At 37.4% G+C, this 12,637-nt stretch overlaps 1 protein-coding gene across 1 annotated transcript in view; it reads left to right on the forward strand.

Annotated features, from left to right (window-relative positions):
* Nucleotides 1-12,637, forward strand: part of ARHGAP20 (Rho GTPase activating protein 20) — a 122,193-nt gene that overhangs the window by 11,634 nt on the left and 97,922 nt on the right. Inside the window, exon 2 of the mRNA XM_080816178.1 lies at nucleotides 7,305-7,387. Coding sequence (XP_080672304.1) covers nucleotides 7,305-7,387 — 83 coding nt within the window. The remainder of the gene's footprint in view (nucleotides 1-7,304; nucleotides 7,388-12,637) is intronic.

A 12,637-nucleotide genomic window follows, 5' to 3' on the forward strand; every position in this document is an offset into this window, starting at 1 on the left:
AAGTATGTCGCCACAAATTAAATACCGCAGATGTTTCGGGAAGACAAGAAAGAAACAGCTTATTGCTTACAAAATTGTATAGACTAGCCACAAAAGGATTAATGGTTAAATTTGAATAAGCTAATTTGTAAATTTGATTAATTTTTTTTCTAGCCTTGAAACTTGAATTCTATAAAAGCTTTCCTCAAAGCCCTCATTTCAGTGTGTGTGCTGCCGGAGCAAGCCCTCAAAGCCCTCATTTTCATGCTATGCTAATTTTAAATGTTTGGAAGTGACTTCAGCACAGTTGACTTAAATTCAGCTGAAATGCTTAGATGTTTTTCTTCATGAAGTGACTGTCACAGAAGAAAGGATGAAAAATTGCAGTGCACCTGACTTAAATCTTTTATCCTTTTCCTTTCATTTGATAGGCATTCTTTTTCTATAATCTCTGAAAATTAGGAATGACCAGATAGAGAATGATTCTGAGGTTCCAAAAATAGTACTGTATCTCTTGGTTAATATGAAGTTAACTTCTAATGAGAGACTACCTACAGGTTTTTATGTAAACAGTGTTTTCTGAGTTGTTGAAAATAAAAGACAAAAAATATTTTTCTTCAGTTACCTGTCTACAGTTTGATTTTCCTTCATAGGCACAACTCATATCACCACCTTAAACTCTCAGATATGAGCAGTGTTAATTCACTGACTTAATCCACTGCTACTGAAAATTTACTGTGTGAGAATGGTGAGGCTAGGCCACAGGCGAGGATTGATGGGCCTATTCCTCAGACCTCTGAGGAATTCGAATGGGGAGCCACACACACATTTCGTACAAAAACATCGTGGACAAAAAGCAAATAATTTTCATTTACTTGTATTGTACCACGATGATTATTATACACATAAAGAAAATTATGACTCTTGGCTATGAGCCAGTTTGCTGGGATGGAACCCAGTGGCTTTGTAGTTTGGTATTTAGCTCTTTATTTTTCTTTTTCACAGCTTTACTGAGATATAATTCACATGGCATAGTGTATTCAGAGACTTGTGCATCTGTTGTCACTGTCAATTTCAGAATATTTTCATTACCTAAAAAGAAACACCACACCCCTTCATCATCATGCCCCAGTCACCTTATCTCCCCAAACTCTGGGCAAACACTAATCTGCTTTAAGTTTCTGTAGACTTGTTCACTCTGAATGTTTCATGTAAATGGGACCATAATAACATGCGGTCCTTTTGGACTGACTTCTTTTAATAAGCACAATGTTTTCAAGATTCATCAGTGTTGTTACACATGTCAGTGTGTCTTTTATGGCCAAGTAATTCTCCGTTGTGTGGATATACCACAATGTGTTTATTCATTCATCAGTTGATGGACATTGGGCTTGTTTTCCACTTTTTAACTCTTATAAATAATGCTGCTGTGAACATTCACGTGCATGTTTTTCTCTGGACATGTGTTCATTTTTCTTGTTTATGTACCTGGGAGGGAATGTAGGATCCTATGTAACTCTGTGTTTAGCCATTTGTAGAACTTCTGAACTAGGTCCCAAAGTGACAGCACCATTTGACATTCCCACTAGCACTTTATGAGAGTTGAGTCTATCCGTGTCTTTGCTGGCACTTCCTATGTCTTTTTTATTATTGTCATCCTGATGAGTATAAAGTCACATTTCATGGTTTTGATTTGCATTTCATGCATTTCATTTGATTTGCATTTCATGGCTAATGATGTTAAGCATCTTCTCTTGTGCTTATTGACCACCTGTATATCTTCTTTAGAGAACTGTCCATTCAGAGCCTTTGCCCATTTAAAATCTGGCTTATTTATCCTTATTTAATTGTGACGATTCGATAACAATTCTTTCTATACAAATCTTTTATCAAATAGATGATTTACAGAAATTTTCTTCTGTTCTGTGGGTTTTCTTTTTACTTTCCTAATAGCACCCTTTGAAGTGTAGAAGTTTTTAATCTTGACGGAGTCCAATTTATTTGTTCTTTTTCTTTTGTTGCTTGTGCTTTTGGTGTCATATCTAAGAAACCATTGCCTACTCCAAGGTCACAAATCGTCTGCCTATTTTTTTTCTAATTTTTTTTTAAATTTCAGATCTTGCTTTTAGATCTTTGATTCATGTTGAATTAATTTTTATATATGGTATGAGATAGGAGTACAACTTAATTCTTTTGCATGTTGATATCCAGGTGTCCCTGCACCATTTGTTGGCAGGTAATTAACTTTAATTGTCAAATGTTTACCTGTAGTTCAAAGTGGTAAATGAGCACTATGTTAGAAGATGTAGTCTGCAGTATACAAGGATGACTCTTCCCCATCCAGTTCCATAGCAATGCTTACATTTCCTTAATAACAGCATTCCAGTGGAGCCCCTGAAAGGTTTGTATGGGGACAGTGATACAGATATGGAGGATAGTGGATTTTAAAATTCACATACACCTTCACTTACTGAGTATATAGTTTGTACCAGGCATCGTACTAGGCTTTGGGAATACAAAGAGACGCTTACTATAGAGCAGAATTCCAGTAAATAACTGTTAAAGGACTGGAGAAAGTTGGAAAGAAGTTACAGTCCCTGCTCTCTAGAAATGGGCAGAAAGATAAATAATATAATATGAAATGCTATAACTGAGCCATAATATGCGAAGCAAGTTTGGAACACAGGGAATTGAACATATAATGAATATAACTGATTAAAGAAGAGTCAAATTGGAAAGCAACTTGCAGATTAGCTGGTAATATTCCAGCAATTTTGCCATTATTGAAATATTTTTTAAAAATTAATTACAGGGGCGCCTGGGTGGCTCAGTGGGTTAAAGCCTCTGCTTTCAGCTCAGGTTATGATCTCAGGGTCCTGGGATCAAGTCCCGCATCGGGCTCTCTGCTCAGCAGGGAGCCTGCTTCCCCCTCTCTCTGCCTACCTCTCTGTTTGTGATCTCTCTCTCTCTGTCAAATAAATAAATAAAATCTTTAAAAAAAATTAATTACAGGCATTCAGTTCTCACTTTTAATTATGACCTCTATTTTACTTTTTGGCAGAATAGGACTTTGCCTTTATTACTGAATGTAACTGCAGAAGAGACAGCTTAGAAAATCCAAGATCTAATGACTTTCTTCTGTTCATCTTATACTTCCCTAATAAATTGCTGTTAGTAAAAACACAGCCATTTTTAAAATGTAATCACATTTATTCCCTTTTACAATTTCTTCCAAGGTCCTCTTTATCTTTCCCAGTTGGAAATTGAGGGGTAAATAAATGCTACTTCATGTTTGTTTTTAGCTCATATAAAATTCTTGTTTAGGTTTTTGGGCCCTTGAAGTCTAGGTAAGTGGTACAATATCAAGAAAATCATTACCAAAAGTTTAATGCAAGTAATTATTTAACCTATTATGTAGTTTGTCAATTTAGGAAAAAATAGATTACTAGGGCACCTGGGTGGCTCAGTTAAGCATTGCGCTCTTGATTGGCTCAGGTCATGGTCTCAGGGTCGTGAGATGGAGCCCTGCATCGGGTTCCGCACGGAGCACGGAGCCTGCTTGAGGTTCTCTCTCTCCCTTTTCCTTTGCCCCTCTTCCTTTTCTTCCTCCTCTTTCCCTCTCTTAAAAAAGAAAGAAAGAAAAAAAAAAAAAAACAGATGCCCTCTTTAAAAATATTCAATTCCAGAATGGCATCTAGTATTTGTGGGGTTATCTAGCTGTGAACATCAAGCATGTGGGCATTCTGAAAAATCATACTGTACGTTGTGATTTTTAAGCTAACAACAACAACAAAAAGCACTGTTTTAAACCTAGCTTCTGTTCTCTGTGAGGCAAAGAATCATAGTTTTTATTGTCATTGAACAACTGAAATGTGTTGGTGCTAGTATAGGCATAGCCTCAACCTGCCCTGACAAGCTTACATGGTAATCTATTTGTAGAGGAATCAATAGTCTCTTTCTATTTCCAGGTATTGTATTTCACATAGTTGTTATAAACAAAAATGAAAATCCAAGTCTTTATTGGCTGAGAACAGATTCTTTGATAGATACGTGAATTTGTTTTGAAGTCACCATTTGCCCCTTTGTTTTGCTATGCTTTTGAACAAAAGAAAGTTCTGTGTAATTTTAATGAATTGACACCTAGATCTATTTATTAAGCTCCTATTATATTGTCCATGCTTAATATTTCTTTTTCTTTTTCTTTTTTTTTTTTTTTTTTTAGAGAGACAAAAAGCACTGGGGGGAGGAGTGGAGGCAGGGGGAGAGGCAGAGAGAGAATCTTAAGCAGGCTCCACACCCGGTACGGAGCCCAACATAGGGCTTGATCTCACCACCCTGAGATCATGACCTGAGCTGAAATCAAGAATCCGAAGCTTAACCACAAAACCACCCAGGTGCTGCTAAGACTTTTAATTACTTACGAGAAGAATGAATCCTGTGAATCTTAAATTGGCACATATAATGTTTATTTTCTTGCATATCTAGGGTAAATCTTTGGTGGACATTTAACATGAGAATATCAGAAATAGAAGGGATTTAAGAGACTGTGCAGTCCAAATTTTCTGATTTTCTAGATTAGGAAATGAAAGTCCAGAGAAGTGACTGAATTGCGTTGGGCTGCATATCTCAGTAGTGGTGAGACTTACTACAAACAGTAGGATCTCAAATAAAAATAACATTCTTCCAGTTGTTTGATTAAATTCTGTTGCCCGTGAATCCACTAGATGAGGTAGATGCACTCTCATTTGACTCCTCGTACATCTGACAATTTTGTAACTAAGGAAACATGGTCTAATTACTGTGGATATGGACCTCTGCCTTAGGTGTCCATGAGAAACTCCTATTTTAAAAGCACTTTTACAGAAGAAGATTGGTACCCTTATTTGTTTATTCATTCTCATGTTTAACAGCCATCGCTCTCAGGAAGATTTCTTTATGTCAAAGGTTTCAGCCCATGAATCCCTAAGGAATCCATGTTATGCAGGTCTCTGAACCCCTTGAAATTACGTGTGCAACGTAATTCACAGCTTCTTAAGATTTTTCAGAGAACCACTACCCAAGATCAATGTGGTTTCTCAGTCTACAGTTTAGCAACCATTCTTTTTGTGTTCTCTTCCTTGGAAGACACTTTCTATCATCCATATTATGACCTGGCATTAATTTGAAGATTATTTCTCCTTCCAGATGAAGAACTTCAGATCATATTAACTTTTCTCACAGACTCTTCTTTCCCCCAACACTTTCAATCCTATTTATGGCTGTCTTTTGAACATTTCTAAATACTTTGTAAACCTAAAAGGCGAGGAGTGCAGAATTGGAAATCCTGTATGAATGAAGCTTCAGTGAGGAGCATGGTGTCAGAGGGTTAGAGGCCACAGAAGCAAGGCTGCTGAGATAGATCCAGGAATGTGGTTCCACTAAGGTAGACTAGGCACACCCTAGTCTAGCTCAAAACGGAGGGTAAGGAGCCCAGGTAAGACTTAAAGGATTCAGCACCTTTCAAAGTTCAAAGCATAGTAAATAGATGCTGAATAAAGGGAGTCCAGAGGATTGGAGGTAGGAGTCTAGCCCAGACCCAAAAGTGAAACAGAATCCTCCAAATATGTGCCTGTGAACAAACCACCATCCTTCTGAGTAAAATCAGTCTCTTACTGTTGAGTCTCTTCACGTGGGGACAGGCCATTGGACCTTGCAGTGCAAGTACTTGCCTCCCAGATTCCGCCCCCCCCCCCCCGCCACCTCTGCAGTCACACTAGCCTCAGAATGGTGGACTCAGGAGAGTTATGTTTCCAAGAGATGTGAGTAGTGGCAACAGTGGCAAGGAGCTGGCAAGCTGTAAGATATAACGTAGGTTACCAAAATCACAGACTTTTCTGGGAATCTGATGAAAACTGTGGGCTTTCTCTCCAGAAAGAAGGCATAAGTACCTAGTGTGTAAACAAGAAAGGTATACAATTTAACCTTCCCTAAAACTCATCCCTGGTGAATAATTCCTGATTGAGAAGTATGGTATTGTCTATTTCTCCCTCATTTACTTCCTGTCTTTTATTCATGGTTTATGTAATTGTGCCCGTTGCTCTCTGAGCTATACCAAGGAGGCTTGGGCATATGGTTTCCACAAGTGAGCCAAAAGATTAGGTGGGGACAGCAGCACTGAGGCAGGACAGTAACCGTGGAGAGATCCTGAGGACATGGTGAATTTGGGGGATAAGAATTGTGCCGAAGAAGTCCAGTATCCCTTTCTCACTGGATGATTATTCCTCTGTTCCTGTGCTAGGATCTAGGTTTGATTTTACTAGAAGCAGTTCCTTTATGAATAATGTAATGAGGTATACTGATCCTGAGCCAGTTAGTTTTCTGTGGCTCCTCCTAAAGCAGCACCCAGTTCCCAGGATGGCTGGCCTAGGCCCTCCAGTGGCAGGGGAGACCTCTGGCCAGGATTAGGTGAGAGAGTAGAGCAGGAAGGATGGCCACAGCCTGGATGTCACTCCTGCCCATTGGGGAGCAAATTGCTGGTTTAATTCATTAGTTTCCAACGGCAGGTCCACTGACTCTGTCTAGAATTGTTAAATATGTAAGACTGAATGTAGAGAGTGATTATCTGGATCATCTGAGTTGAATAAATCTCCATTTACCAAAAATTATATAAATATTGTCTGAAACAAAGTACTTGAATTATAGTTAAGCCTATGTTTATATACCACTAAGAAAAAGAAAAAAAAATGGCCTTTTTGGTTCTTTTTTTTTTTAACTTACAGCAAAAAAACCAATCTGTTTGGAAGATGGGATCCCTAAATGTATAAATACTTAAGTCTATTAAATGTGTAAGAATCTAGTTTCTTTTGCTGTAACAGTTTTATTTTTTTCTTTTTTCTCCCTTTACTTGATTTCTTCAAATCCTGACTTTCCTTGAGGCCTAGTTTGGGGCCTGTCCTGCCTATGAAAGAGAGACAATAGAACTACTCAGATAGCATTTTGGAGTATAAATGAGATTCTCCAGTCTTGTCTTTGGCAGAGGGGCTGGAACATAGTGAGCAATTTATCTGTTAGCTACAGTTGATGCTAATGGGTGTGATACTATTTTTCCCAAATACTCTGATCAACATTTAACCTCCTCATTTTATGGTCATAAAAAATATTTAAAGCCTCTACCACTTTTTGACACTTACTATCCTAGTTAAAATGTTATGTTATCTCTACAGTGAGATTGCAGACTCTGAGAGGCAAGGGCAAGCAATACACAATTTGCTGAATTGGCTTCAAAATTGGCACTTACTCACAAGTCACATGGTCTTCATTTTACTTATTTATTTTTTTCTCAACAGAAAATGAAAACACTTGCAGAAAGGAGGAGGAGTGCCCCATCTCTTATCCTGGATAAAGCCCTACAAAAAAGGCCCAGTACCAAGTAAGTGAATAGCCTTGTTTTACACATTTGGTATGTGCTATTGTTTTTTATGTGAGGTTTTTTGTTTTTTATCAGCACCGAAATTCCCTCTTTAATAATAGAAGATACAGCTTCTGTGCTGTTATTTGATAAGGTGTGTATTTTATGTGACTCATAAAACCTTTTAGAGCTAGTCTGTATGATAGTTGCTTTAAAACTAATTTAAAAATCTTTATCACTTAGTACACAAATGTGCAGGCTCTGCATATTGTTGAAGTTTATTTATAGAAACAAGTAACAATCAGAATACTAAAAGATGAGTTATTTTAACCACCACGTATCTTGATTATGCACAAACTTTAGCTCATTTTTTATCATAAGGTGATACTGGTGCCTGGGCATGAGGTAAATTTTTACCAATTTTAGGTATGAAGAAAGATAACCAAATTGAGATTATAAAAATGGAATGCTGATTTCTTATATGCATTATTAAATTAATTAGTGAATTAACCAGTCAAATTTGAAGTGGAAAAACAGGCTAACTTACTATGGAAATGACCATTTCACCCATTAAGATTAAATACCATTTCAATAGACATTTTAAGCAAGCCTTTCATAATATGTAGAAATTGAATGAGTACTCAGTCATTAACTTATTCATTCATTTTTAAATGGCACTTTAACCAGGAGCAGTTTTTATGTTCAAAGGAATCCTGTGATTATTTTCCTCTAATCTGTGAATCCTTTTATATAAAGTGAAATCTTTATCACCTTTACTTAAAATGAGAGAATACCTGATATTTCTATGAATGATATGCTAATTTAGCATAAAATCTGTATGAAGGCATGGCGGGTTTTTTTTCAGTGCCAAAAATAAATTACAGAACCAAATCCCAATCAGTGAAACTTGCAGAATACTGTGGTCACTCTCTTAGTACTCAGCATGTTCTCAGACTCTGGCAGGTCCCCCGCCTGTCCCTAGAAGACACATTAGGCGTGGGTTGATCAGGAAATGTAAATTACTTTTAATGGAAGCCTAATCAAAATGTAATTAGGAAGATACTCTTCTTCCAAATAAATAATACTTTTCAGTGCCTATATAAATGACTTCTGGATTATTTGCATTAATTTATCTTTGCCTTAGTGTGGGAAAAAGATAATGGTAATATTTTCACAGTTTGACCTTGATGATCTAGAAAACTCAGGAGTAAGTATTTTTGGGGGGAGGCAGAGAGAGGAGGCAGAATTATTAGTACAACTGTATATATGGATATACTATACATATAAAAATAGCTTTATTATCTACTTTTGAAAAACAGTTTTAGGTATAATTTCTTATTGGAAGTTTCTAGGATAGAGGTGTATTAGGCTTTTCAATTATAAGGAGCCCTTATATCAGAGAATCTTTAGCCCAAGATCAGGGGTCAATAGTGGCCTACTTACTCCCAAGCTTGTGAGAATCTGTAATAGTATGCATGCAGATACTTAAAAGTTTGTGTTTGGAAGTTTGGAATTTTGTGGCGCATCTGAGCTTATCTCAGCAATTTAGTGGGCAATGGCCAGAGATGGTAGGCATCATGTAATGCACAGGTTATCCTGCAAATCAAAGAATTGTGGGGTACCTCCGTGGCTTTGAGGGTCCCATGCATGGCATGTTTGTGAAGGGAGCTGAACAACTTTATATGATTGTCTCTGCCTATAACTTATCTTTGTTTTATATAAAAAGACAAAGTATTTCTATATGCTTTTGTTTTAATAAACACTAAATTTTCCAGAAATGCCACTACCTCGCATATCAAAAGATAATTGTACTTTATAATGTTTGGGACCATTTCAGAAAATCATTTGACTTCATTTTCCTGTACTTGTGTGTTACGGTTTCTTACTCTGACTTTTCTTAAATTTAAATATATGAACTGTAAGTAGTATAAGCATCCGAGTATGTCATTGTCTTTTATTTTTATTTTTTTTAAGATTTTATTTATTTATTTAACAGACAGAGATCACAAGTAGGCAGAGAGGCAGGCAGAGAGAGAGAGTGGGAATCAGGCTCCCCGCTGAGCAGAGAGCCCGATGCGGGGCTCGATCCCAGAACCCTGGCATCATGACCACTGAGCCACCCAGGTGCCCCCTTCATTGTCTTTTAGTACAGTCCTGCAAGAGCATGTACCTATTGCAATACATAATTTATTATTAATTACTTTTATTCTATTTTCCTTTGTTTTACTGTTAGGGCATTACATTGATACTTTTCAAATTCTGTGAAATATCTCTGTATTTCATTTCATGGTAGAAAAGGAGGAATGGAAATGAATACATACACATAGATGTCAGTATCACATTAGGGAACTGGATCTAATAAGGTTGAGAAGGAAGAGGCAGATGAAGTACCGGGTCAGATACACTGACAACACTTACCCACCTTACTGGAATTGTTGTGAATTAGAGAACCAGTGCACTAATACACAGCCATGTCCTTCCCCATTCCGGCCTTACCATCACCTCTGCAATAATTAGGGCTTACATTAGAGTCAGTTTCCCAAATTTCTTCCTCAGAAATAATGAAATTTGGTGGACTTGTGCAAAGATAACCACAGGAAAAAAAGTGTATTTAAGTTGAAGTTATATATGTTTTAGTCTTCAATTTATTTCTTATGAGCTTCTCCAAGTCAGTAAAGTGAGTGCATAGCACAGGGGAATAGGGTCTTCATCTGTTGTACAGAAATAGTGCTTTTACTCTGTGCAATGTTGGGCAATCAGTGTGTACAAAAAGAAAGCTGTTGGGTATTGAATGTGTATAGGTTTTTGTAGGTAATATAATCTCTGGATTGGAAAGAACTATAAAGGTCTTCTAGTTTGGTGGTTTCCAAAACTTTCTAGTTAGTGTTCTACAATGGGATCCAGACAGCTGCAAAATAGTCACAAACTCCTCCTGGTTGATTCCAGTACACCCTTGGTGGAGAACCACTATGGCAAGTCACAAAAGAATCCCTTTTTTGAAAGAGTGGTTTTAGGGAAACCTGGGTGGCTTGGTCAGTTAAGTGTCCGACTCTTGATTTCAACTCAGGGTTGTGAGATTCAGTCCCACATTGGGCTCCATGCTCAGCACCGAGTCTGCGTGAGATCCTATCTCTTCTCTGCACCTCCCCACCCCCGTACATATGTGCTTGCTTTCTCTCTCTCTCTCTCTCTCTTTCTCTCAAGTAAATAAATAAATAAAATAATCTTTAAAAAAAAGAATTTTGCTTACTATCAGTTGCACTCAGGAAACATGAAAACCTTCTAAAGGCCAAGCTGATAGCACACTTCCTTCAAGTAGAACTTTGTACCATAAGATCTAGTGCCTAAAAAGAATAAAGAATCTTTACTATTTCTTTACGTGTAATATCATGGGAACTAACCTGTAAAAGAAATAGAGTACTGTAGCACTTCATTGAATTAAATACACAGTCACCGTAGCATTACATACTTCTTGTATTGTACCCTTACTTAATTTTGGCTTTGTGACAGAATGTTACTGTTTCTACTGTGGTTTCCCAGTAATGTGTTACTTAGTAATTAATGATGGTAAAATTTTTGTCCAAAGTTTAGCAAACATCTGCAGGGGATTTATAAGAATCATTTCATTTCATAGCTGTTGCACCTCAATTTTTATTGAATTTAATGAATAAGAGTTAGTTTTATTTATTTATTTATTTTAATGAGATAGTATCTTTGTTTATTTATTTTTGTATTTAAAATTTTTTTGGCTTTATTTTATATTTTCAGTGTTCCAGTATTCATTGTTTATGCATCACACCCAGTGCTCTGTGCAATACGTGCCCTCCTTAATACCCACTGCCAACTAGTTTTAAAAGAGAGGGAAGACTTAGGTTAATTGGTGAGTTAACTATGTTGAAGTTTTATTTCCTGTGTTCTTGGATCAACCCTTATAGTACATAAGAAGGGGTGGTTTATAGATCTTTAACTTTTCTTTTTTGTATGTGGATACCATTCAGATCAGCTAGAGGTCATTTCTCTAAGTAATTATGTTACTAAGTGTCTTAGCAGTTCTCCCACGTGGCTGCATTCAGTTGTTTTTACTCTCAGACTTAGCAGCATTCAGTTCTGTATTTGAGAACAGCCTCACCTCATGTAGCATCCTCATGGGGACATTCTGGGCACCTAATTAGAGGACTTAGTTTCCTTAAATGTTAAATGAGACTGTGTAGAACTTACTTTCTCATAAAACCCTCTACCTCTAGTTCTGTGGCTACATAATTATGATTTGTGAAATTCAGTCAGAAGACTTCCTTGTGCGTACTCTGAATTCTAGTCATTCTTAACTACTTGCAGTGCCCTCGGCATATTGTGCTCTCACATTGGCTCAGGTGTCACTTCCTTCAGGCACGCCTCTAACCCATTAGAGATAACATTCACGCTTCTGGAGCTTTTCATCTTAAGCACTCCTGCCCCTGCTTTGGCATCACCATCTATGTCATGCTCCCTTGAAAGTCACTGACATTTAAAATGGGACATTCTGCCCATTCTGCCCCATGCAGGGACATACCTACCATTTTGTACATAACTTGTGTTCAATTATTATTTGTTGGCTGAATTGGTGAGTGAGTAAGTGACTCCATTTCCAAACCAGAACAGAACTTAGTAAGTTTGCACAGTTTAGTAGTTTCTTAAATTTCTGCCTTTCCTGCCCTCCCGTAGGTAGTCAACACATGAGAGACTTTCCTTGTTTGTTGGTATTATTGGTGAAATTCTAGCTAGGGAGAAACACAGATTGCTTTTGACAAAGTGACTCTGAGTTATTGTTAGGAAGTTTTTTCATGCAGCAAAATACCCCACAAACTCATGTATCTGATCTAGAAATACCACATTTATTGGCATTCTCATGGTATTTCTTCACTGTTTACTCAGGGAGAATTCAAGCCATACAGATTCAAGTCACACAGAGTTTCAAGTCATACAGAGTTTCCCTCCAGAAGTTTGCTTGTTTTGATAGGTACCGCCCTGTAGAAGTTACGCAAAAATGTACCCACTTTTGTTTTTAGTTACAATCTGTTAGCACTTTTCAGTTGATATTCACCTATTTCCATCCCCACATCCGAATTAATTTACTGTGTATGTGCTGTTTGCAAGACTTCATGCTAGGGACTTTATATAGGTTCCCTTTTCAATCTCTGCTCCCTGCTGCTGAGAGGACAGGCAGGGCAGCACTGTGATGCCACAGGAAGGGCTGGGGCGTTAGCTGCATTCCCGTGCCAGCTGTCCATCCTG

Source organism: Martes martes (assembly GCF_963455335.1).
Source record: "Martes martes genome assembly, chromosome: 10".
In the NCBI taxonomy this organism is placed as follows: domain Eukaryota; kingdom Metazoa; phylum Chordata; class Mammalia; order Carnivora; family Mustelidae; genus Martes; species Martes martes.